The sequence below is a fragment of the Papio anubis genome, chromosome 3 (genome assembly GCF_008728515.1).
Source record: "Papio anubis isolate 15944 chromosome 3, Panubis1.0, whole genome shotgun sequence".
NCBI lineage: Eukaryota > Metazoa > Chordata > Mammalia > Primates > Cercopithecidae > Papio > Papio anubis.
Window position 1 is genome coordinate 183254084 of NC_044978.1, and position 26223 is coordinate 183280306.

A 26223-nucleotide genomic window follows, 5' to 3' on the forward strand; every position below is an offset into this window, starting at 1 on the left:
CAGACACGTGTTTCTCCGGGTTCTGGAGGCGCCAAGTCCGCAATCAGGGTGCTGACGGGTCAGTTCCTCCAAAGTGTTCTCCCAGCCTGCTGCCTTTCCACAAGGACACTAATCCCAGCAGACCAGGGCCTCACCCTCACGGCTTCGTCTAACCCTCGCCCCTCCCTCCAATGGGGCACATTGGGGGGTGTTTCTGAGCCCTGCCCTGAGCTGTGGGAAGGGCAGAGCCCAGCGCTGCCTCCATGACTGTGCATGAGGACTCCCACGGAGGTGGCCCCTAGGACAGCTCCTGTTTCCTTGAGCCCCCGTCCTGGCGGGAGGCCCACAAGGCGACTGAGTGGATGTGCAGGGGGTCCGGGGCTGCGGAAGTCCGGGCCACGGCTGCGTGCCCAGCTCAGGTCATGTTTACCAGGCAGGCCAGTGCCAGGGCCCCCGCCTGGCCTCGCAGCCCTGAGTTAACTCAGGCTCCAGGATAAACACCCATTCAGCCACACAAGGCCCCTTTGTCCTGGGAGAGAGGCTCCCAGCCCAGGATGCTGCCTGGTGGCCGGTGTCCTCGGCGCGGCCCCAGGCCCGGCCGGGTGCCCTGACACGTCCAGCTGCCCTGCATGGCCTTCTCCGGGCAGGCTCCCGGCTTGGCTCAGAGAGGCCCCAGCGGGGGACAGGGCCCTGGGCAGCTGTTGGAGGAGCCAGGCCAGACTGGCAGGGCTGAGTGAGGAGGAGGACCTGGCAGCCGCCTTGTGTCCTGAGATCTCGTGAGAGCAGAGCTGACCCTGCAGAGAGAGGTGGGAGTCCTGCGGCCGGACATGCCTGTGGGCAGCGGGGAGGCCGAGGCGGGCTGTGCTGCCCATGGGGCAGCTGGTGAGCTCTGGAGGCTCCAGGGCCCTTCTGCTCCCCCATATTCTCAACCCCAAGCAGGAGAGGGGGCCCCACACCCCGTGCTTGGCCCGCCTCCCCCAGCCAATGACCACTGGTCTGTGGGCCTCAGTTTCTTGTCTGTGAAGTGGGTCATGGCAGGCTCTCAGAGGCCCCTCAGCCAGGGACTGTACCCTATTATTACCCAGGCTCAGGGCTGAGATGGGGGTTGCTGCCCAGGGGAGGGAGGGGTGAGATGGTCCTGGGAGGCCAGTCGGGAGGTGCTGCAGGAGCACAGGTGGGCTGAGGAGGGCAAGGAGAGTGGCCCCCAGCCCCCCCCACCCCGTCGAGGCTGGCCCAGTCCCTGCCCCAGCCATGACTGGTCACGGCCCGCTGTGGCCGTCCATCCCTGTGACAGGCTCCCTCCTCCAAATGTACTAAGAACAAATGCGCCCTCCTGCCCTTGGGGACACCCCAGTGGCCACCCCAGGCTGAAGTCCCCACCAGCTCCTCAGCCTCCCTGGCGGTTCATGCAGCTTCTTGGCACCCCAGCCCCGCCCCTTCAGGGTGTCACCCACCTGGTCCGGTCCCTGTGTGACCCACAGCGGCAGTGACCCCTGGCGGCAGCTAGCGGTGGTGTTGCACCCACCTGAGGGCCAGTACTGGGGTGCTGCTCACCAGAGTAAGGCGCAGACTTGCAGAGCCTTGGAAGCAGGTCCTGGGACTGCAACCCCCAGGCTCAGACACTACTGGGGCCAGATGACTGCGGCCAGATCTCAGTCATCTGGGTCCCTCCCTATGTGGGGAGCCCCACTCTCTACTGATGGAAGAAAACGGCTCTTCTGGACGGCGTGATCTGCGCACAGCAGCAGTGACCCCCGGGAACAGGTTACAGCATCAACCCTTGGTCCTGCCCAGCCCCTCAGGAGACCCTGGCCCTCTGGCTGGTGCTGGGGTCCTAGGTACCATGGTTGAACCCAGCGACCAGCATCTCTCAACTTGGTGCCCACGGCTCCTGGGATGCCCCAGCTGGGCCGAGCCTCTGCCTGTCCAGAAGGGCTCCTGGAACTGCCCTGGGTTCCAGTGCGCCTGTCCAAGTTTGAGATCGGCAGGACGGGACTGTGGGGTTAGGGTTGGGAAGGAAGCCCTGCCATGTGGAGACAGAACTTCCTCAGGGAAACCTGTTTTGCTCTGAAGCCTCCATGCCCCTGAGGATGACGGGGGCTGAGCAGCTGCACCTGCAGGGGCCTCCCTCCACACCCACACCTAGGTGAGCGCTCAATTAGCTGAGGCTGCAGGCTTGCCAGGTCGGCACCAGAATCAGAGCCACCAGCACGCACGCCTGGCTGTTCATGGTTTTTGTTTTATATGAAAACTTCCCCCTCTCTACTAAAAATACAAAAAATCAGCCAGGCGTGGTGGCGGGTGCATGTAGTCCCAGCTACTCGGGAGGCTGAAGAATGGCGTGAACCCGGGAGGTGGAGCTTGCAGTGAACTGAAATCGTGCCACTGCACTCCAGCCTCGGCTACAGAGCGAGACTCCATCTCAAACAACAACAACTTGAGTCAATTTGGACTTCGATGTGTGTACCTGAGGCCACAACCATGTAGCCAACCTGAGGTGGCTGGGGCAGACTGGGCAGACCTGAGCCTCCTCCAGCCACTGGCTGTCCCTGCCCTCAGCAGGGCAGCCTGAGCCTGGGGCAGGCAGGGACCAAGTGGCCAGCTCTGAGGGAAAGGGAGGAGCCTGCAGATGGGCTCAGCCTCAGGCCAGTGCTGGGAAGCCTTTGCTTCATCAAGACCAGAGCGGCTTCAGGGTTTAAACTGAAAGGAAACTTTTATTTACTCATCTTTTCAAAGCAATCTAATTAAAAAAAAAAAAAAGTTGAAGACAAGACAGAAAAAAGAACACGACACCTAAGAGAATCAGACGAGACGACGGACGGGAGCAGGGGCGGGACAGCGGCTCCCGGGAGGTCAGATCTTCTCCATCTTGGAGATGAGGTCGTCGCAGATCCTGGTCAGCTCCTCGTTCTCTTTAGTCTGGAGAAGGAAGATGAGTTGCGGGGGCTTCTCCCTGCCTGGAGGGAGCGGCAGGCCCAAGGGCCTTCTAGAAGGTGCTGCCAGCCGGCCCCGTGAGCTGGGCTTCCCGCACCCACCTTCTGCTCCACTGTCTTCTCCAGCGACTGGATCCGCATCTGCTCCTTCCTCAAGCTGGCCTGGAGGGCCAACACTTCCGCCTGGGCCTTGCTCCGGACTTGGGCGATCTCCTCGTTTGCCCTGGACGGGTAAGGGCAGGGCAGAGGCTGAGCTGGGGCCCAGGTGCTCAGACTCTCCCTCCAGGGTGGGGGCCTCGCCCAGCACTCACAGCTGCAGCTTCTCCTCCGCATGCGCCTTCAGGGCTTGGTACCTCTGGCCTTCCTGGGTGATCTTCGCCAGGTAATCCTCCACACACTTCTTCAGTGACTCTTCGTTCTAGGAAGGGGCAGGCATTAGCTGTGGGTACCATGCCATCTGCTGGAGAGTACCCAGACTTGGTGTCTGGGGACCTGCAGACCCTCAAGGCTGTCTGGGGCATCAGTCATGAGGCAGTACCTCCTGTTTTCCTTGTGGAAAAAGCCCCTCCACACAAGTTCCCAGCTCACCCCCTCTGGAGGTTCAGGACAGCCCTGGCTCTCCACCCTCAGAGACGCCAGGCCTGAACCTGGTGCCCTCACGGCTGCGCCCCCTCCTGCCACACCTGTAGCTTCTGCTGGCACCAAGTGCTGCTGGAAAGTGGGATGCACCTGGGACCACTGACAGCCCAGCCCCTCCCCCTCTGGAGGTGGACCCTGTGCTTTGGGGACAGGCAGGGGAGGCCAGCAGGAGCCACATGGTTACCCAGACCTGCCTGCTCCCCACAGCTCTGGGGGCACCTTCCGCTCAGTGACCGAGAAGCCCCAACTGAGGGGCTCCTGGGCCCCCGAGTGGCCTCTGCTTGGGGAAGGCTCAGCCCACCTGCCCTCTTCCTGCAGTGCCCCCAGTAGCCTCACAGCCCAGCCATCTCCACTCCTCTGTTGCAGCCCTGTATCCCAGGAGCACCCACCCAGCATGCAGCCCACGATGTCCTGCGGGGGTCACACCTCCCATAAACCCACAGCCCTGTGTTTCTCTGCTGTGGAAAATTCCCAACAGCGTCTGCCTGGGAGGTGGCAGCCGAAAGCTCTCACGTCGACACAGGTCAAGCCTCCCGCCACAGCGGCGTCTCTCCCTCTGGCTCTGGGGACTGCCGTCCACACATTGGCTCCCAGCTCACCCTCTGCTTCCCTCATCTGACCTGTACCCTCTGAACTGCTAACTTTGTTAACTGTGTACCTGTTAGAAATTTCCATTTGGTTCTTTTCTAGTTTTTTTTTTTTTTGAGACTGAGTCTCGCTCTGTCGCCAGCCTGGAGTGCAATGGCACGATCTCGGCTCACTGCAACCTCCACCTCCCAATTCTCCTGCCTCAGTCTCCTGAGTAGCTGGGGCTACAGGCGCCCGCCACCACGCCCAGCTAATTTTTGTATTTTCAGTACAGACAGGGTTTCACCATGTTGGCCAGGATGGTCTTGAACTCCTGACCTCGTGGTCCTCCTGCCTCGGCCTCCCAAAGTGCTGGGATTACAGGCATAAACTGGCCTAGTTTTTCCGTACTTTTTGTTTCTTAGAGACAGTCTCGTTCTGTGGCCCAGGCTGGAGTGCAGCGGCGCAATCTTGGGTCACTGCAACCTCCGCCTACCAGGTGTAAGTGATGATCATGCCTCAACCTCCTGAGGAGCTGGGACTACAGGCCTGCACCACCATGCCCCGCTAATTTTTTTTTTTTTTGAGATGGAGTCTTGCTCTGTTGCCCAGGCTGGAGTGCAATGGTGCGCTATCGGCTCACTGCAATCTCTGCCTCCCAGGTTCAAACGATTCTCCTGCCTCAGCCTCCCGAGTAGCTTAGACTACAGGCGAATGCCACCATGCCTACCTAGCTAATTTTTGTATTTTTAGTATAGATGAGGTTTCACCATATTGGTCAGGCTGGTCTTGAACTCCTGACAGGTGATCCACCTGCCTTGGCCTCCCAAAGTGCTGGGAATACAGGCATGAACCACCTTGCCCAGCCCAATTTTTGTGTTTTTAGGAGACGGGGTTTCACCATGTTGGCCAGGCTAGTCTCAAACTCCTGACCTCAAGTGATCTGCCTGTCTTGGCCTCCCAAAGGGGATTCTTCTCTAGTTTCGAGGTCTCTACTGAAGCAATACTCTTTTGAACACAGAAGGCAATTACTTTAAACTCTGCACTGGGTCCTCCGAGATGGGATTAGATGTGCAAAGAAGCCTCCATGAGAAAGTGGGGAGGTGGCCAGTGGGAGCTGAGGCACAGGCCTACCCCGAGGAGAGGCAAGGCCAAGGCAGCTGCTCACACCACAGCCCAACCTGAGGGAAGGTCAGCAAAGCCACTGTGTCCTCAAGTCAGCAGCCTCTCCAAGCGTCTGTACTGGGCCAGATTACTGCACTCTGCTGCCGCGAGGCCCTTCCCATCTGCTCCCTGCAGATCTGGGGCATTACCTGCTGGTGCCACCTAAAACATCTGGGGCTCCCGTGGGTCCATCAACAGTTTTCTTCTTTTTTTTTTTTTTTTTAATTTTAGAGATGGGGGTCTTGGTCTATTGCCCAGGCTGGAGTGCAGTGATACAATTGTGGCTCACTGCAGCCTCCACCTCCCGAACTCAAACGATCCTCCCACCTCAGCCTCCCAAGTAGCTAGGACCACAGGCGTGTATCACCATGCCTCACTCTAATAACAGGTCTGATTTTCACTCATGTTTCCTGTTCCTTTCACACTTGGTTATTCTGTGCCAGACACTAATTTAAAACTCTGCAGCAGCAATTTAAAGCATGAAGACACCTTCTTCCAGAGAGTATTCAGACTTGCTTCTCTTAGGCAGCTGGGCCCCAGCCACTGACACCCACCTGACTTCAGGACTCAGATGAGGTGTGGCTGAGCCAGGCCCTGCAAGGGCCACTGTTCTAGTTTAGTCTGACTCCCAGAGGACCCATCTGGTGTCCCCAGCCCCTTGCACCAATGGTGACAGCCCCTCTTCCAGCTGCACCCGCAGGTCCAGCTCCTCTACAGGAGACACTGAGCACCTCCGCTCCAACACTACTGCTGTGGGCAGAACCCTCTGGCGGCCTCGCAGGTACCTTCCAGGCCTGCTCCGGCAGATGGATGGCCCAGACATCCCTCCTTCCAGCAGCACATGGGCCTTGCCCAGCACAGAAGGTAGAGGGCGCTCAGAGTCCTATGGCCAGGAGGACGCCAGGGTGACCTTGCATAGCCGTGACCACCTTTCTATGGGCCTCCTGCCTTGGATACTGCATGCCCTGGGTCCCCAACCCTTGGGACCCAAGCGCTTAGACAGCCCAGGTTTGACGCCCTTTCTGAAGTGCTCCAGGCCCCGGTGCACCAGCACTGTCTCAAATCTCACAGGTGTTTGATCATAGCCAAGTCGTCTTTCACATAACAGCAGAGCTCACTCTGCCTCCCACCACCCTCAGCTGCCTCGCAAACCAGCTGTGACTCCTGCACCCTGTCTCATTCACAGGTCATCCCACGCCCCCATGGCAAGGGGAGGCTTGGCCAAGGACCAAGGTGCAAACAGCAGCTTGTAGCCCCGCTGGCTTGGACCATGAGTCCATCAACCTCCGAGGTGAGGACATCGGGGCAGCGGGAACATACCTTGCGGTAGCCCTCGATCACCCCCTTCTGTTTCTCAAAACGCTTGAAGAGGTCGGAGAAGGACTTCTCCATGGAATTCAGGTCTGTAGTAAGTTGGTCTTTTTCTTTTAGAACTTTCTGGATTTCAGCTTTGGCAAGTTCCTTCTGTTTCTGAACTTCCTCTTGAGAAAAGAAAAACAAACGTTCAGGATGAGGAGGCAACCGAGACGCTAGGTGCCAGAGACGGCCCAAGGAGTGAGGCGAGGTGCTTGAGTGCCAGGAGGAGAGGTGGGTAGTGGGTGTGAGCCTCAGCAGGGCAATGAGCCCCTCCACCCGGGGTCTTCCTAGGCCGGAAGCAAGGCCCAGAAAACAGCTGTTTCCTCCACATCAGATCCATAGGGAACTGGAGCCTGGGCCAGGGCCCAGCAACAGAGGTCCCCAAAGAGAGGCGGCGCCCAACATCCTCGAGTCCAGGGTGAGGCCTGGGAGCCGGTACAGCGAACTCCAGGCTGTGGGTCGTGCTGTCGTGGTGGTCCTGGAGGGACTGCAAGGGCCAGGCAGTCACCTGCCCCCAGCTGACACTCAGCCTAAGACAGATCCCCACAGTAGCACCTCCAGGAGCCCAAGCTTTTGGGAGGCCGGCTGGGGCCCGGTGTTCCTGTCCTGCCAGACACCTACAGAAGCTGCTGCTAGACACAGCCGCACGGTGAGGGCACGGTGGAGTGGAGCAGGCCATGGCGGGACAGGCTCTGCTCCCACCACAGCCCCACTGCTAGCTCAGCATCTGCACAACTTTGGGGCCTGACAAGTGCTGGTTCTGTGGGAGCCACCAGCCTCACTACCACCAGTCTCCCCACAACTTGCCTCAGTGGTTCCATGGCTGGGCCCATGTTGAGGGGATTTGTGTGTTAGGAAGAGGGGCCTCAGGAGGGTGGGGCCCTAGGCAGGGTACGGGGCAGGGCCAGGGTGGGGCATAGGCAGCTCCTCCTGGAGGTGGGTGCCCTCAGCGGCCCGGGAACTCACCCATGGCCTGGTACACGACCTCTTCGAACCTGTCCATGATTTTCCTGTGGGAGGAGAGCACACAGCCATGGCCTCGGGTGGCCAGCGGTTCCAGGCCAGGTGGGGATGCGCACGGGAACAGGGATGGGGAGGACAGGGGGCGTAGCATCCTTACCCCAGCTCTAGGTTCTTCCCGTGGAGCTCCTCACACCTGCTCCTCAGCTCCCGGTTCTCCTCCTGTGTAGCCTTTACCTGCTCGGGCCACACCCAAGTCAGCAGGCAGGTGGGCCAGACTGACCCTCCCAAGACCTCCCCACAGGATGGGGCCAGCCGACACCCGAGGTCCCTGGAGCTATGTCCCAGAGCCACAGTTCCACGTAGGGCTTCTAGTGGGACCCTGGGAAACCCGTTGAGGCCAAGGCTGCCTGCTCCACATGCACTTGACTGCCGGGGGCAGGAGGCCTGGGGCTGCGGGCTGTGATCCTGGGTGGAACCAGCAGGCACCCAACAGGTGTGTGTCCTGCACCCACCCCCGCAGCCCAGTGGCGGACACCAGAGGTCCTAAGTGTTAAATATAGTGAACCCCAAGTTTCTCTTCAAAGAATCAGTATGTTAGTATGTTCAGATCTTTTTTTTTTTTTTGAGACAGAGTCTCGCTCTGTCGCCCAGGTTGGAGTGCAGTGGCGCGATCTCTGCTCACTATAGCAGAAGGGGCTACCTACATCAGGAATAAGAACCCCTTCCCCTCCCTTGTTCAAGTGTGCTCTTGCCACTGTTCCATCTGCGAGGGGCACGCTTTCTGCAGAAAATAAAAACTGCCGGCCGGGCGCGGTGGCTCAAGCCTGTAATCCCAGCACTTTGGGAGGCCGAGACGGGCGGATCACGAGGTCAGGATATCAAGACCATCCGGGCTAACACGGTGAAACCCCGTCTCTACTAAAAATACAAAAAATTAGCCGGGCGTGGTGGCGGGCGCCTGTAGTCCCAGCTACTCGGGAGGCTGAGGCAGGACAATGGCGTAAACCCGGGAGGCAGAGCTTGCAGTGAGCTGAGATCTGGCCACTGTACTCCAGCCTGGGTGACAGAGCGAGACTCCGTCTCAAAAAAAAAAAAAAAAAAAAAAAACAAAAAAAAAACTGCCTTACTGAGAAAATTAAAGTTATATTCGAGTGCTATTTGTGGCACCAGGGAACAAGCATTTTGCATTTCTAACATAAGTTACATGCAGAGGCCACCTGCCCCCAGAGTCCAGGCCTGCACAGGAGGGGGCCGGCCACGCTGTGGTCCCCAGCCCTGCTATCGGGTTCCTCGCATGGGCTCTGACACAGGGAGGGCGTTGTTGGGGAACTGAGTCAGGGCCGCATCACATCGCAGTTGGGGCCACTGCGAGCAACACTGGTATGGATGTTGGGGCTTGAACCCAGCCCTGCCAGCCGGCCTCTGGAGCCACCCTGTCCCCACCTCCCTGGGGACTGTCTGGTGGCAGTAGCTCACAGCGGTGCCTGCAGACACCCAGCCCCTTTGCATGCCTACAGCTCTCTTATAGACAATTTAGGCCTGGAGTTAGAACAGGCTGAAGCCTGGCATGTGCAGTGAGGATGGAGGGAGACAAGGCAGGGGACCTCAGGTGTGGGGCGGGTGAAGATGGAGCTTCCTAACCTGCCAGGAGATGCGTTTGGACTTGTGGGAGGGCAGCAGGAAAGGGACAACACTTGGGTTTACATCAGCGAGTACCACACACTGCTGCAAGGCCACCAGAGGTGAGCACTGCACCCAGGCCACAGAGTCCTGGGGAAGCTGCTGGTGGGCAGCTGACTGCAGGGACACTGGGTGGAAGCCTGGACCCTCAGCAACCTGGGCAGCAGTGACAGGCCAGGGGCCGGCAGCTCTCTGCAATTCCACCCTGACCAGCAGGGGCAGGGATGGCAGGGATGGCTGGTCAGGCTGTTTGGACCCCACCCGTGCCCACTGTTGGCCAAGCCCCAGAGTGGCCTGCAGGTTCTGTGGAATAGCCACTCCCTTCGTCCTTACCGCTGCATCCAGGTCCTTCTGGCTGTACTGGAGCAGGTCCACTATAGGCCCGGTGGACAGGGGTGGGCCCCCAGGTGCGGGGACACCTGGAGGTGGGCCTGGCACCTGCAGGAGATGGGGATGAACCAGGAACCCATTTCACCCTTGCCTCTTGCCTGTGACCTGGCGTGGCGGGGGAGGAAAGGCCCACGCAGGCCAAGAGGCTCAGACAGCGTGGCGAGGGACCTGAGACAGCACCGTGGCTCCATGCCCCCGATGGAGCCAAAGGCTTCAGATACCCAGGAATAGAAAACATAGGCCCTTAAAACAACTCCTTCCCTCAGACCACAGATAAGACAGTTCAAGAAGGACTGAAGGACTTACAGGAATGTCCAGTGCTTCCAAGAAATCGAACTCCACAAGCTTGGCTTCCCGCGGACTTCCTGAGGGAGGCTCATTTGCACCGTGCATGCTGCCACCAAGCAGAGGCAGCCTCAGTCACTCAAGTCCTCCCAGTATTGAGTAGGACACAGAGGACCATGTGGATAAGCTAACCAGGCTCTTTGCTTTTTAGTTTAAAACCACTCAAGTCAGGGTAGCGGTAGAAAACACAGACCTGCATCCAGCAGGCCTGGCCTCTCTACTGCCCCATGCCCCCTTCCCTCACCTGCCTGTCCCACGTGGCTGCTTGTCCTTCCGGAGAGCATGGCGACACTTCGTTAGCCACTGCAGGCTGAGTGGAGCCGGTGCTGCCTCATCGGGGGCTGCTCGCAGCTCAGAGGCTCACTTTTTTTTTTCCTTCTTTTGAGACAGGGTCTCACTCTGTCCGCCAGATTGGAGTGCAGTGGCATGATCTCGGCTCACCACAGCCTCTGCCTCCCAGGCTCAAGGGATTCTCCTGCCTCAGCTTCTCAAGTAGCGGGGATTACAGGTACCCACCACCTCACCTGGCTAATTTTTGTATTTTCAGTAGAGATGGGGTTTCACTACGTTAGCCAGGCTGGTCTCGAACTCCTGACCTCCAGTGATCCGCCCGCCAGGGCCTCCCAAAGGGTGCGATTACAGGCGTGAGCCACTGTGCCCGGCCATGTGTTGGGATTTGAAAGCTACACAGCCTCTGTCACAATACTCAGTTCTGCCCTTATAGTGTGAAAGTTGCCACAATTTGCAAAGGAACGGGCATGGCTCTGTGATGATAAAACTTTATTTACACAAACAGGCAGTGGCCAAGTCTGGCCCACAGGTGACAGTTTGCTGACCTCTGTTTCTTGCTTTTTTTTTTTGAGACGGAGTCTCGCTCTGTCGCCCAGGCTGGAGTGCAGTGGCCGGATCTCGGCTCACCGCAAGCTCCACCTCCCGGGTTTACGCCATTCTCCTGCCTCAGCCTCCCGAGTAGCTGGGACTACAGGTGCCCGCCACCTCGCCTGGCTAATTTTTTGTATTTTTTAGTAGAGACGGGGTTTCACCGTGTTAGCCAGGATGGTCTCAATCTTCTGACCTCGTGATCCGCCCGTCTCGGCCTCCCAAAGTGCTGGGATTACAGGCTTGAGCCACCGCGCCCGGCCGGGGTTTTTTTTTTTATTTTGGAGACAAAGTCTCACTCTCGTCTCCCAGACTGGAGTGCAGTGGCGCAATCTCGGCTCACTGCAACCTCCGCCTCCTGGGTTCAAGCAATTATCCTGCCTCAGCCTCCCAAGTAGCAGAGACTACAGGTGCATGCTGCCATGCCCGGCTAATTTTTGTATTTTAGTAGAGACGGGGTTTCAACATGTTGCCCAGGCTGGTGGCAAACTCCTGAGCTGAGGCAATCCACCTCAGCCTCCCAAAGTGCTGGGATTACAGGCGTGAGCCACCGCGTCTGGCCTGCTGACCTATTTTAGAGGAACTACTTTTAAAAGATTTAAGTTTAGATCTTTAATCCACCTAGAATGGTGGCTGTAACCAGCAAGGCAGCAGCCCTGTGACTGGGGGGTAGGCTGCCGTTGCTCCTGCCAGCCACACAAGACTGCTCTGGGCTTGCTGCCCTGCCCACCCTCCCAACAACTCCTTTCTAGTTCAGATCATCTCCCCCTGGTCTAGAAGCCTCTGTGCAGACACACACCTAGGAACAGCCTCGTCTTCCCACACTCAAGGCTTCACGCGTGGGGGAGGGCTGGCGCGCATACCTGCTGGTCTCCATGGCCACGGGCACTGGTCTACGAGGACTGTCCCTCAGCAGGGGGTCGAACTTGAGGTATAAGGACTGCTTCCTCAAGGCCGACTCCTTAAACTGGGGACAAGAGGGCAAGTGATCAGGTCTGACTGCCGTCCAAACACACACAGGGGGGCTGAGGGCCAGGGAGGTCACACACACACTCCCACCTCTGGTCAACCGCAACCCTGCCTGAGGCACCGCCATTCCCAGCAGCACAGCATGTCAGGGTTTCATTCTGGACTAAGCGCCAGGTAGAGAGCCCTAGAGCCCTGCCACAGGACGCCACTTAGAAGAGGTGCTGCAGAGGGGGCCTGGATTCAGAACCCGCCATGATGCCTGGGCCTGTGTGCAGCTGGGGGGACGTGGGCACCAAGGGACGCCCTGGGGTAAAGACCTGCTACGGCTGCTCGCGGACACTGTGCGGGTGAGGCTTCGCGTAAGTGCCTGGTACCTACCGAGGAAGTTCCAAACTGCTCCAGGTAATCCACCTCTGCGCCCGTGCCTAGAACTGAGAGGGACTGAGTCATGCCGCCGCCACCGCCCCTCACCAGGGCCCTAAAAGCCGCGGGCTGGTGTCTCCCTCAGCACTCAGTAGGGCGGGATCATTCCAGCCAGCAGTGTCTCATGGAGACCTGGGGCCGAGGCTCTCTGTGGCACAGCAGGATTTCCTACCTTGCAGGTGTTGATGCCCGAGGCCTGACTGCTCTCTGTGGCAGGAGTCTCCTGGGCACCGCAGGGTGCTGAGCAGCATCCCTGGCCTCCACCCACTCCCTGCCAGCAGCACCCCCAGGTGAGACAACCACAAACATCTGGAGGAAGGCGGGGCAAAACTGCTCTGGTTGAGAACTATTAGTCTTTAAAATTATGCTAGACAAGTCTTTTAATTTTTGATAACATAACTTATGCTTAAAACTAAGGGTGGAGGCTGAGGCAAGTGGATTACTTGAGCTCAGGAGTCCAACAGGGCAAAATCTTGTCTCTACAAAAAAATACAAAAATTAGCTAGGTACAGTGGTGCACGCCTATTACAGGGAGGCTGAGGCAGGAGAACTGCTTGCGCCTGGCAGGTGGAGGCTGCAGTGAGCTGAGATTATGCCACTGCACTCCAACCTAGGCAACGGAGGGAAAACTCTGTTTCAAAAAAAAAGAAAAAAGGAAAGGTGCCTCATACCATATACAAAGATTAACTCAAAATGGATCAAAACCCTAACTGTGAGAGTTAAAACTATCATTTTTTTTTTTTTTTTTGGTAGAGGAGTCGTCTTGCTATGCTGCCAGGGCTGGTCTTGAACTCCTGACTTCAAGTGCTCCTCTGGTCTCGGCCTTTAAAACTATAAAACTCTTAAACTGTGGCTGAGCACAGTAGCTCACGTCTGCAATTCCAGCACTGTGGAAGGCCAAGGCAGGTGGATCACCTGAGGTCAGAAGTTTGAGACCAGCCTGGCCAACATGGGGAAACCCTGTCTCTACTAAAAATATAAAAATTAGCTGGGCCTAGTGGCATAAGCCTGTAATCCCAACTACTCGGGAAGCTGAGGCAGGAGAATCGCTTGAACCCGGGAGGCAGAGGTTGCAATGAGCTGAGATTGTGCCACTGCACTCCAGCCCGGGTGACAGAGCAAGACTCAGTCTCGGAAAAAAAACAAACCAAACCAGCACTTTAAAACAGGGCCTCGGTCCGGCTGAGATCCAGGCCGGGGCATCTCTAGCTTTGTCCCTCTCTTCATGCCTAGTAGTATTTGCTCATTTTCTCCTTTTCTCAATTAAACTAAAAAACTGTTGCCAATTATTTAGTCTAGCAAAGACTTGTAGGGCCTTCTCTGCTATGGCCTTTCAGTTTTCTTTTTTTTTTTTTTTGAGACAGAGTCTCACTCTGTTGCCCAGGCTGGAGTGCAATGGCGCAATCTTGGCTCACTGCAACCTCAGCTTCCTGGGTTCAAGTGATTCTTCTGCCTCAGCCTCCTGAGTAGCTGGGATTACAGGCATGTGCCAACACACCCAGCTAATTTTTGTATTTTTAGTAGAGACGAGGTTTCACCACATTGGCCAGGCTAGTCTCGAACTCTTGATCTCCAGTGATTCGCCCGCCTCAGCCTCCCAAAGTGCTGGGATTACAAGCGTGAGCCACTGTGCCTGGCTTTGTTGTCAATTTTCATTTCTGCCTTTTTTTTTCTTTCCTTCAGATAGGGGTCTTGCTGTCTGTCGCCCAGACTGGAGTGCAGTAGTGCAATCATGGCTCACTGCAGCCTTGACCTCCTGGCTCAAGCGAGCCTCCCACCTCAGCTTCCCCAGCAGCTGGGACTATAGGTGTATGCCACCATGCCCAGGTAATTAAAACAAAATCTTTTTTCGTAGAGATGAGGTCTTGCCATGTTGCCCAGGTTAGTCTCAAACTACAGGGCTCAAACAATCCTCCTGCCTCGGCCTTGCAAAATGCTGAGATTACAAGTATGGGCCCCTGTGCCTGGCCAAAAGCCAGTACTTTGAAACATCATCTGATAAGGGACTTTTTATTTTTTCCTTTTCTTCACTTCTTGAATGAAAGGGATTTAACTCTTAAAACTCAGTAATAAAAACATAAGTGGCAAAGGATCTCAACGGGCAAAGGATCTCAACAGACATTTTCCCAAAGAAGATATCCAACGGGCACAAAAAGACGCTCGTTGGCCGGGCGCGGTGGCTCACACCTATAATCCCAGCACTTTGGGAGGCTGAGGCAGGCGGATCATGAGGTCGGGAGATAGAGACCATCTTGGCTAACATGGTGAAACCCACCCCCCCTCCTTGGTCTCCACTAAAAAAATACAAAAAACTAGCTGGACGAGGTGGCGGGTGCCTGTAGTGCCAGCTACTCGGGAGGCTGAGGCAGGAGAATGGTGTGAACCTGGGAGGCGGAGCTTGCAGTGAGCCGAGACTGCACCACTGCACTCCAGACTGGGTGACAGAGCGAGACCCCGTCTCAAAAAAAAAAACAAAAGACACTTGTTCAAGAGCCACCCAGGAACTGCAAATCAAAACCACAGCCAGATCCACTTCCCACCACTGGAAGTCCAGGATCAACAAGACAGACAGGCAGTGCTGGTGAGGATGTGGAGAAACCGGAGCTCTCCTCTAACCGCTGGTGGGAATGGGAAATGCTCCAGCCACTCTGGAAGGCCACCTGGCAGCTAAAAAGTGAGCAGAGTTACTGTGACCAGTGACTCCACTCCTAGGTATCTATCCAGGAGAAATGGAAGTATACGTCCACAGAGAACTTACACCTGAACATTCGTGGCAGTACTACTCCTGACAGGTAAAAAGCAGAAACCAGCAAATCCACGAACAAATGGATCAAGACAACATGAAGCCAAGCCGCCACGGCAAGGACAGGAGCACCCACACCTGCTCCAGCACGGCCGGGACTCGAAAACACACCTCCCCAAGGGAGATGCCGGACACAGAAGGCCACGCTGTGTGATTCCACGGATCCCACACGAGTGTGACAGGCCCACCCCAGCTGAGCCGATATCCCCACGTGGTGGAGGCCCACAACCATCCTGTCAGCGATAAACCCTACATGCCACTCGTCTGCTGTGTGCCTGGGCTTTCAGTTCTCCAAACTAAGATCTTACCCAGGTGGCTGTGTCCTTTAGAATAACTCAGCCATCAATTCCTACCAAATGCACTTTAAGAACTGTTCCACCTCCAATCTTACAGACAAACCATATTTAACTGCAGCCTGGTGTCTAAGGTTTAGGCTTCACATTTCATTATCACGGGGTTTTGGGCCAGGTGTGGTGGCTCATGACTGCAATCCCAGCACTTTGGGAGGCCGAGGCAGGTGGATCACTTGAGGTCAGGAGTTTGAGACCAGCCTGGCCAACATGGTGAAACCCCGTCTCTACTAAAAGTACAAAAATTAGCTGGACATGTTGGCACATGCTTGTAATCCCAGCTACTTGGGAGGCTGAGCAGGAGAATCTCTTGAACCTGGGAAATGGAGGTTGCATTGAACCGAGATTGTGCCACTGCATTCCAGCCTGGATAACAGAGCAAGACTCTCAAAAAAAAAAAAAGGTTGTTTCAAGCAGTATTTCTGATGATCGAGTGCCCAGTTGTTGACTCTACATTTGTATGTCATCCGTGCCCTGCCTTGTTCACCTCTTTTGCTCATTTTCCTGAGTCTACAATTTCCATTTCTAGAAGTCTTTTATGTTAAAGGTAGAAGCCCTGTTCTCCTAACAGTGTCTAAGTTTTGACAAACCAGAAATTTGTGCATGAGTCATTCAAAGTTGAAAGACTGAACAGCCTGCAGAATGAACATCTGCTGATGACGCAGGTGCATCAAGCTGCCCAAGTGCTCACGGGGCCCCCTCCAGGCAGACTAAGTGTGACGTCTGTGCCAGGCAACGTACCCTCAGCGGGGTCTCTGAAGTTCTCCTCTTTCAGCTCCAAGGCAGACTGCCCCTGCTGATGGGTGGGCACTGGCTCACTGCCCGGACAGCTTGTGGGAAGCGAGATGCTGGCAGAGTTCAAGGCTCCCTCCTGGAGGAACGGGCAGAGTCACCCTGTGCAGTGCAGTCAAGGTACTTGGGGTAGCTTTGCCTCCCCACAACCTTGTCGAAGTAGACTTGGGGGAGAGGGAGCGGGACATCCCACCCCATCACCCAAGATCGCTGGGGGCTTCCACTGCCTGCTACTCTTCTACACAACCAGGCCAGGAGCACAGGCACCCACACAGGCACCCCTTACCTTGCTCTCTGCTCTTGGGGTCTCAGCTGTCAACTGCACCACAGGTGTGTCCTCCGCTGAGGCTGAATGCAGCTGCCTGGGGAGACAGAGTCAGCAGAAGGTCCATGCCCCACACCCCATAACCCCGGCGTCCCCTGCTCCAGCACCGAGCTGCCACTGCCTTTCCCTGTACTGCTGTGCCGGCTACATGAACACTCAGCTAGAGTGCACCAGGCATGCGGCTGCCCCAAGCGACCTGGCCACAGAGCAGCCTCACCAACCTCACCCAGCAGGAAAACACACACCCTGCCTGCCAGCTCTGGGAGAAGCAGGCTGCGAGCTCTAAAGTCAGCACAACGCAGCCCAAGGGAACCACAAGGATGAGCACATCCCTTTCACTGTGAAACTGACAAAAGGCTTCAGGTGTGGAGGCTGGGGCAGGTGTGGGCAGCAAGCCACCCGAGGTGCCAAGGCAAGAGACTGAGGGCACAAGCTGTTCCAGTATAATAAATATATAAAATAAGAAGTTATGCTAGAAATAGATTATAGATATGATTATATATGAGTATCATTAACCATTAGTTTGTAGCATTACTCTTTATTCCAATGTTATAATAATCTCTGTTCTACAATTATAACCTAGGAAAAACCAGGCCATACAGAGATAGGAGCTGAAGGGACACGGTGAGAAGTGACCAGAAGACAAGAGTGTGAGCCTCTGTCACGCCCGGACAGGGCCACTAGAGGGCTCCTTGGTCTAGCAGTAGCGTCAGTGCCCGGGGAAGGCACATGTTACTTAGCAGACTGAGAAAGGGAGTCTCCCTTTCCCTGGGGGGGAGTTAGAGAAGACTCTGCTCCACCACCTATTATGAAAGGCCTGACATGAGTCAAGCCTGTCCACAGCCATCCGGAGGCCTCGTCCTCCCTGTGATGCTGTGCTTCAGCAGTCATGCTCCTGTTTCACTTTCACGTTCTGCTCTGTACGCCTTCTAGAGCTTCTAGAGAACAGTAGCAGAATTAGTGAAAGTACTAAAGTCTTTGAAATGCATAGAAGAAATAATGGCGTTAAGCTGTCCTCTCTCTCTCCCCAACTCGGCTGCCAAACAGGGAAAGGCCTGGTGGACACATGACTCACGTGACGTTACCTATCACTGGAGATGGCTCACATTCCTTACCCTGTCCCCTTGCCTTGTATCCAATAAATAACAGCTCAGCCAGGCATTCGGGGCCATTACAGTCTCCATGCCTTGGTGGTAGTGATCCCTCGGGCCCAGCTGTCTTTTCTTCTATCTCTTTTCCTTGTGTCTTTATTTCTATGATCTCTCGTCCCCGCAAATGAGGAGAAAAAACCCACAGACCCAGTAGGGTTGGACCCTACAGGCAGGACAATCTCCCACTGAGCAACTCTAGGGGATGCAGCCTAAGACCATTCAGCCAGGAGGCAGCAGACCCACGGCCAAGACTCCAGCAAGCAGTGGACGCCACCTCAGGCAGTAACAGGCTTTGCCTGGCTTTTGGAGTTACATGCCCAAGTCAAGTTCACCTGAGGAGGGACATGACTGGGGGACAGGGTCCTGCCCAAGGTTGGCCGCATTTGGCTTCTGGCCTAAGCCCACCCTTATTGGATCCCTCCTTAGGCTGGGAGCACTAAAGAGATGCATGGCGCCAAGGCAAGGCCAAGAACCCTCAGCTGGGATCCACCTGAGCCCTGTTTTTGCCCAGAGGCCCCTTCTCAAGGGGAGCCCACCCGGCCTCAAAGGAGTATCTGATGACACCTCTGGGTCCTTGACCACACACACTGCGGGGCAGCTGCCCCACACCACACTCCCCACCCCATCCCCACACTTACTGGCTCAGACACGTGCCTGGCTCCTCCGTGGCAGGCCCAGCACTCAGCTGTTCAGACGCTGGCCGGCCCAGCCTGGTCTCAGGGCTTTCTGGGGGCTGGGCCTCTCTGTGACCAGACAGGGTGTCACCTCTGAACGGGTTGAAGTTTGGGTCATCTAGTTTGTCCCAGTCGAGGTGGTAAGAGCCCCGAGAAGCCGGCATGGGGGGGTCCTCCTCCACCTCCCGCAGGGCCTTTTGCTGCCTCGCTGCTGCTCTCCTCAAGGGAGGCTTGAGGCCAGATCTCTCTCCCAGTCTCCTTGGTGGGGCTGCCCTTTTGCTGGTGGCGCCATCAGATAAATCAAATTCTAGTTTTATGGGTCCGCTCCTCGAGGAGCTGGCCATTTGGTCCACAGCTGCTTCTTCCTGAGGACTCAGGGTCATGGCCCTGCCAGTCACCAGGTGGCTGGTCGGGGCTGTGCTCTCAGGACAAGAAGTGTGTGCACAGGGAAGGGCCTGAGTGTCATCTGCTGGCACGGGGGTGCCCATACCCACAGGGCAGGCCAGGGCCTCACCAGGCAGACCCCCCAGGGGTGCTCCTCCACAGGCTTCCTCAGGGATCGCACTAGGAGGTGAACTGGCCACTGCTGTGGGAGCAGAGACCCCACCATGCCGGCATTCTTCCTTGGCTCTGTGTGGAGTCTCTGCTTTGTGCTGGGACTCTGTCCTGGAAGGGTCTTCTAGGGTCTCAAAGGTGGGTGTCATTTTTCTGTCTAAGGAATAGGAACTAATATTTTCCTCCAAGGCTTGTTCAGGGCTGCCAGACACTTTTTCTGGAGATACCATTTGGTTCTCAGAACTTCCTGGGCTGTGGGAAGAACTTGAGCAGTCCAGGTCAACCAGGGCACCCGGGCCAGGCTCGCTGGAGCTGCCACTCCCAAAGGCTGGGCTTGCATCCCCCAGGAGGTCGGCGTCAGCCTCCACTGGTTTCTGTAGAATTCCATGAGTAGTTTTGGCATCCACTTCCTTGATGAGCTGTTGGCTTTTAAAACAGACTTAGTCAACGTGAAGCAGTGAGTACTTGTGAGGTTAGGTGGCCTCGGCATCCATTCTCAACACAGGTTTAACTCTCTCACACCAGAAGCAGGGCTGAGTCACCCTTGGCACAGCTTCCCATTCTCCACCCCCCACCCTAGTTCCTCAATGTGGTTCCTTCCTGTCCTCCCAGGGACCAGCTCCCTGTGGAACAGATGGATACAGCCACGTGACGTCCTCGCTGACCCCCGCCTCTGCCCCATTTCTTGGGGTTGGCTATGCATGGGGTTCCAACTTGCAGGGGTGCCTGTGGGCTGCTTGCCTGTTTAATTGTGCTCATCATACACTTTGGCAAGTGCTGGACCCAGAGTCCTCCAGCAGCCTCTGCCACCCAAACAGCACTCGTCATCATGCACAAAGTCTGCACCCAGGCACCACAGCAAGGACGCAGCACAGGCTGCTGCCTGGGGGGTCAGATGTGGGACACCACACCCAAATGTCTCAAGCTGATGCCAGAGAAAGAAGCTTAGAGGCACCTCTCCCACCTGGTAGACTGGGCTCCTCAATTTCCCACCGCTTCCTTTATTTTTATTTATTTATTTATTTTTTGAGATGAATTTTTGCTCTGTTGCCAAGGCTGGAGTGCAATGGCATGATCTCGGCTCACTGCAACCTCTGCCTCTGGGATTCAAGCGATTCTCCTGCCTCAGCCTCCCAAGTAGCTGGGACTACAGGTGCCTGCCACCATGCCTGGCTAATTTTGCTTTGTATTTTTAGTAAAGACAAGTTTTCACCATGTTGACCAGGCTGGTCTAGAACTCCCGACCTTAGGTGATCCACCCACCTCAGCATCCCAAAGTGCTAGGATTACAGGCAGGAGCCACGGTGACCGACATCCACCACTTCCTGTAAAAAATCCATTCAAGCGCCTGCCCACCAGCATACAGTGACCCCACCCTACTCCCTGATAGACGAGGCTGGCTGCCACCCTCTCAGCTGTCCCCTGCCTGTGCTCCAGGGCCTGCCCCAGTCCTCCGTGTGGCCTCCAGCCTGCTGTGGGCCTGTAAGTTAAAAGATCACTATTTCCACCTGTGTTTCTCCTAATCACCGAACGGTGTGCACCATCTTAATGACCCTGAATTCTAACATTAAGGGAGCTGACAGCATTCTGATGACACTTTAGTCTGTGTGAAAACATCAGCTATAAGCAAAACAAGAAAGCTCAGTCAACACTGTCCTCTGGCTTAAACTTCCCCCGAGGACATGCCCACAGATCAGCCCTGGGGACGTGCAGGCCCCGGACAGCCAGCAGGGGGCGCGGTAAACAAAGGTTTTCTGCACAGATCTGCTTTCCCCTTCAGGCAGGGAACTGGCAGTGCTGTGGCCAGGGCCAGGGCCAGTCACAGCCTTCACTGAAGGACAAGGTTGAGGTGCACGATGCCACCTTCAGGCACAGAAGGGCCTGAGTGGCCTCTGCAACACCTCCCTGGATTGTGGCCACACTGGCGCAGCACCCGCCTGCCACAGTGGAGCGCCATGGGTGCAGAGAACACCTTCCCAGGGACCCACCATTCCCGGGGCACTCCCTGCTCACAATGTGGGACTGCAGGGCACAGGGCCCTGACAGAAGAGGCGGCTGTTGGGATGGCTGGGGCTCAACTACAACACAGAGGGCACAAACGCTGCATCACTTGTTCCCTGGCCTTCAGGTCCCTCAGAAGATGCAGGGTCATGTGCCAGTGCCTCAGATAAGGGGCCCCTGTTACCTGCCCTTCTCTTCCAACTCTTCTCTAAGTTTGAAGATGTCAAAACTGAGAAACTGAGGGTTAGGGACCTGTCGGACTGTTCACAACTCCTCTGCTGTCCAGCTGCCACCTCAGGGTGGCGTTGCCCTCCCAGGCAGCTACTCAGCTGTCCTTGGAATGATACGTGGGCAGTTGCACACAGCGGCTGCTCTTGGTCTCATCCCACTGACATGGGAGCACCACAGCAACCACCACCTGGGCCAAAGCAGAATTCCAGAAGGGAGATGACAGCCACGAGCTCAGAGTCACTCTGGCTGGAGCCCCACAGGGCCACCCTCCCAAGCCCCTCCTAGCTCCTTTACACCCTCTGCCCTATGGAGGCTGCTGGGTGGCCCTGGAGGCATAGGGCACAGGCAAGGGCATCTGTGGCTCTGGGACGGATCACACCCATGGCAGCTGGGAGACGACTTCTCTGCTGCTGGTCCTCCCCTCCTGCTTGGGGTCGTTGTGAACCAATGTCTGATTCATTCTCACTTTGACCAAATTTCAAAAGGGGCAAAAAACCAACTTGAAAAGTAGCAAGCAGATATAGCAAGAACTGCAAATTCAGGCTGGAGGGGTGGAGGGGAGACAGGCCCAGGGCCCAGAGAAGGACATAGGAAATGCTGCCTGCACTTACTGGTGACATTTTATCTCAGGGAGTGAGAAGCATTAGTGGTATTGTGTTCCTTACGCTCTTCTTCGCACACCTAAAATCCGTTTAAAAGTTTTGGGCCAGTCAGGCGTGGTGGCTCATGCCTGTAATCCCAGCACTTTAGAAGGCCGAGGCGGGCAGATCACTTGAGGTCGGGAGTTTGAGACCAGCCTGACCAACATGCAGAAACCCTGTCTCTACTAAAAATACAAAAAATTAGCTGGGCGTGGTGGTGCATGCCTGCAATCCCAGTTACTCGGGAGGCTGAGGCAGGAGAATCGTTTGAACCCGGGAGGTGGAGGTTGTGGTGAGCTGAGATCGTGCCATTGCACTCCAGCCTGGGCAACAAGAAAAACTCCGTCTTTAAAAAAAAAAAAAAAAAAAAAAAAAAATTGGCCAGGCATGGTGGCTCACAACTGTAGTCCCAGCTTCTAAGGAGGCCAAGGTGGGAGGACTGCTTGAGCCCAGGAGGTGAAAGTTGCGGTGAGCTGTGATGGCACCATGGCACTCCACCCCGGGTGACAAAGCGAGACCCTGTCTCAAAACAGCAACAACAGTTACATCAGCAAAAACCAGCAGAAAATCATGCCTCTGGGGTCCCTTCCCACCCTGGATGCAGATGAGGTGTTCCCAGGTGCCCAGACAGATTAGTTCAGCCACAGAGTAAAGAGCTGCTTCCAGGGTCCTCCCTTTCCAGGCAAAGACAGACACCGCCTTGCCATCCGCTTGCAGTTAAGCATCAGGTCAGCCAGCAGACTGCCAATGCCAAGCCTAACCCAACACCCAGCGCCTGGCAGAGCCCTCCAACCATGCACACTCTGAGGGGTGGATCACACAACATGGTTTCTTTGCCTACAAGTCTATCTGCTCTTTCCAAGTCCTAATAGGGTGGGCGGAATTCAAGATAAATGAAACTATGGATTGCCTTCCTGGAGATGGGGCCAAGACATTTCATCAAATTAAAGGAGCAAAGACAGAAGCCAATTGGTTGGCAAAAGCACAGCAAAAATGCGAAGTATGGGCTGGGCGCGATGGCTTATGCCTGTAATCCCAGCACTTTGGGAGGCTGAGGCAGGTGGACCACCTGAGGTCAGGAGTTCGAGACCAGCCTGGCCAATATGAAGAAACCTCATCTCTGCTAAAAATACAAAAATTAGCCAGGTGTTGGTGGGCACCTGTAATCCCAGCTACTGGGGAGGTTGGGGTGGGAGAATCGCTTGGACATGGGAGGCGGAGGTTGCAGTGAGCAGAGATCGTGTCACTGCACTCCAGCCTGGGCATCAAGAGCAAAACTCCATCTCGGGGTGGGTGGGAGTGAAGTATGAAGTTATCCAAGTATCTGATGATCGACTTTTCTGTTAGTGAACTGGCCACATGCTGCATACACTCAGTGCAGATTTCAGGAGAAATCCAGCCAAGGCCGGCCAGGCACGGTGGCTCACACTTGTAATCCCAGCACTTTATGAGGCTGAGGCGGGTGGATCACAAGGTCAGGCGATCGAGACCATCCTCGCTAACACGGTGAAACCCCGTCTCTACTAAAAAATACAAAAAAATTAGCCGGGCATGGTGGCGGGCGCCTGTAGTCCCAGCTACTCGGGGAGCCTGAGGCAGGAGAATGGCATGAACCTGGGGTGGGTAGAGGTTACAGTAAGTGGACATAGTGCCACTGCACTCCAGCCTGGACAACAGAGCAAGACTCCATCTCAAAAAAAAAAAAAAAAAAAAAATTTCAGCCAAGGCCTGACAGAACAGGACAGCACGTTTCTGCAAGAGCCATCGGACAGAGAGGGTGAAGCTCCAGCATGTCCAGCAGCATGAACACTTACTTCTCTTTCTGCGTCCACACCGGGTGACAGTTTTCCAGTCCAAGGGTATCACCCTGAGCCAAAGGAGCCTCAAGTTTGCTGGCCATGCTAGGACTTAGAATCCTGTGCGTCTGTGGATCCCGCAGAGGTGTCTGAAAAGTCACCTGTTGTGGAGTGAGGAGGAGAGCACCCATTCATTAGTTCAAGCTGTTACAGCCACACCAGCAGTGTCCTGCAGCTCAGAGGTCACCAGGAAAGCAGGTCCTAGGGCAACCTGGCTAGCCACACACTGTAGAGGTCACACTTACCTTCATAGCTTTGGCCACGTTCTTGGGTGGCACATTTTCTTTCTGTGACACACGAAGAACAGACGATCTTCCGGTAACTTCTGGTGAGGAAAACAGGAAGTCGCAATTTTCTGTATTTTTTTCACTGCTGACATTTTTGTCGTTTAAGACCTGCAGACTCATTCTGGAAAAGCAGAACATGTTTGTGTCAGTGTGAGGGCAACACAACCACGTTGTCCAGACACAGACATGACAGCTGCCGCAGGGAGCACGACCCCTTCCGGCACAGGTGTGCTCATCGCTCTGGAGCTCACACCTCCCACACATGTCCTCTGCCAAGGGGCAGAGAAAGCCTCCGATTGAGTCCCCATCCTGCTTCAGAGACTCACTCTCCAGCCTGGCACCGGGAGCCATGGGCAGCACCGCTGCCTCCTGGGACCAAGAGCTAAAGGACCTTCAGGCTAAGATGGTGAGAAAGAAAAACCAAGACCGCATAATCTCTACTGTTGTATTACCACGTCAAGCAGAAGTCAGGAGAGAGGAAAGCCCTGGCCTATAAGAAACCCAGAAGAGCCAGAGGAAGCCGCGGTCTCCCCACCGGCCTCCGCGTGTGGCGTGAGGCAGGACCGGGCAGCAGAGGGCAGAAAAGCAGGACAGCGGCTCTGGTCTGCTTTCTCCCACCGGGCTAGGCAGCAGGACAAGACCAGGCTGGGGTGAAGGCCCAGAGGAGGAGCTGGGAGACAGTATGTGAACAAGGGACGTCCAGAGCTGAGCAGCAGGTGCCAAGGAGCTTCCATATCAGGGCCTCCAGTCAGTCCCAGGTTCCAGGGCCGCCCAGGTCCTCACACCAGTCACCCACACACTTGCCACCCTTTCTGTCTACAGCGTTCCCAGTCTAGGGAATGACGTAGGCAGAAAGGCTGCCAGAGAACCGAGTGTCGACCTGGGCAGGAACCCCACGGGCACCTGTTGGTGGTGGGGGACCTGGGAAGGCTTTGATTTGAAGAAGAGCAAAGTTGGGGAGGGTCCTGGAGAAGAGAGAGGGGCAGCCCGGGCAGGTCGGTGCTGCAGCTTGAGAAGCCCACTGTGGTGCTGTGTGTGGGTAGGGAAGTAAGGGCAGGAGGGAAAACACGCTTCTGCAGCCCGAGGACTAGAGGCCAGACCAGACCCGGGCCTGGCCACTGGCATATATGGGACTTACAGACGACGCTTAGGTTTTTGGCCTGAATAACTGGGTACAGGGCAGGGGAAGGGCAGCTGGATCGCTGGGGGACACGCAAGCCTGGAACTCAGGGAGAAAGTGACTCGGAGGAAGCCTTCCGGCGGCCTGGAGGAGTGCGGGAGAGCAGCAGACCCAGCCTTGGTCAGGAGGGGCCTTTACCGACTATGGAGCCCCGGGAGGGGCTCTGGGCAGAGAAGGGACCGGCCCCAGGCCGGTGCTTTGATGCTACTCTGGTGTACAAGTGGGATGCGGCGCGGGGGAAGATGGAGCGGCGCAGCAGGTGCGGGGAAGCGGTCGGGGCCCAGGTGTCCGCCGCAGGTGGCCCAGATGGAGTTGGCCCCAGGACGGAGGCCGGAAGGGACCAAAGAACCACAAGAGGGTCTGCGAGCTGGGAGCCAACAAAGAACCAGGGTGGGCGGCCGAGAGGCAGGAGAGGGTCGAAGAGAACAAAGCACTTCAGGGCGCCCGCTCCGCCGTCGGGCTCGGCCCAGCCCTAGCCGCCCCCGGCCACCGTCCAGGGGACCCAGCCTGGTGGTCTGTCTAGGGCCGGGTCCCATGACAGGGCGCGGGACGGGCCCCGGCGGCCCGGGGAGGAGCCGTGGGGGACGCTTCCCGGGGAAAGCTGCGGCCAGACCGGGAGGGCGAGAGCCGAGGGCGGGGCGGGACGGCCTCGCGCCCCCGGGACCCCAGCCTCCCCGTGCCGTGTAGACGCTCGTCTACCTGCCTGCCTGCCCGTTGCCGGGCTCTGAGCCCGCGCCGCCGCCGCCAGGAAGGAGGGGTCTGGATATGCGTCTGCTCCGCGCCGGGGGCAAGCCTAGTTGCTGCCGCTGCCGCGCTTCCAGCCCTTGATGGCCGCCGGCGCGCCCGAGTTTCAAACGCCGACGGTTGCCTTCGCGCGGCCAATCAGCACGCGGCCGGGGGCGGGACCGCAGGAGGGCGGGTGTCCAATGGGAAGCTGTGTCTCGCCGGCCCCGCCCCCGTGCGCCGACGGTTCCGTTTCCGGAGTGGAGGGCCTGCCGGGGGTGTCTGAAGCTGAGACCGCTGGCTCGCCGTCGCCGCACGAATTTCGGGTTCTGCAGCTGACGCTACTGGGCGGGGCTTCGTGGCCAGG

At 56.6% G+C, this 26223-nt stretch overlaps 1 protein-coding gene across 3 annotated transcripts; it reads right to left on the minus strand.

Moving 5' to 3' along the window:
- Nucleotides 1-2666: 2666 nt before the first annotated feature.
- Nucleotides 2667-25987, minus strand: TACC3 (transforming acidic coiled-coil containing protein 3). Of its 3 annotated transcripts, none has more exons than XM_003890901.3 (16): nucleotides 25833-25987; nucleotides 23912-24074; nucleotides 23625-23767; nucleotides 18347-19363; nucleotides 16519-16594; nucleotides 16182-16311; nucleotides 12243-12295; nucleotides 11759-11862; nucleotides 9978-10065; nucleotides 9615-9719; nucleotides 7759-7835; nucleotides 7605-7648; nucleotides 6603-6763; nucleotides 3224-3330; nucleotides 3015-3135; nucleotides 2667-2898 (listed from the first exon to the last, which is right to left on the minus strand). In XM_003890901.3, the coding sequence occupies exons 2-16, from the start codon at nucleotides 24071-24073 to the stop codon at nucleotides 2833-2835; spliced, it is 2454 nt and encodes an 817-aa protein (XP_003890950.2). In that variant the 5' UTR covers nucleotide 24074; nucleotides 25833-25987; the 3' UTR covers nucleotides 2667-2832. The 3 variants fall into 3 exon arrangements, with proteins under 3 accessions (XP_003890950.2, XP_009200159.2, XP_021793887.2); XM_009201895.4 differs by having other exon boundaries at nucleotides 25837-25974; XM_021938195.2 differs by lacking the exon at nucleotides 25833-25987 and having other exon boundaries at nucleotides 23912-24271.
- Between the last annotated feature and the right edge of the window lie 236 nt (nucleotides 25988-26223).

What these genes read in the sequence shown, in the direction of transcription:
- TACC3 (XM_021938195.2), bottom strand. Translation starts at nt 24,217, where the DNA reads ATGTGTGGGAGGTGTGAGCTCCAGAGCGATGAGCACACCTGTGCCGGA. An exon ending in AGCAGTTTGGAACTTCCTCG is followed by an intron (nt 11,863 to 12,242) that starts GTAGGTACCAGG and finishes TCTTGTCCCCAG; the next exon opens with TTTAAGGAGTCGGCCTTGAG. An exon ending in TGGAAGCACTGGACATTCCT is followed by an intron (nt 9,720 to 9,977) that starts GTAAGTCCTTCA and finishes CATCTCCTGCAG; the next exon opens with GTGCCAGGCCCACCTCCAGG.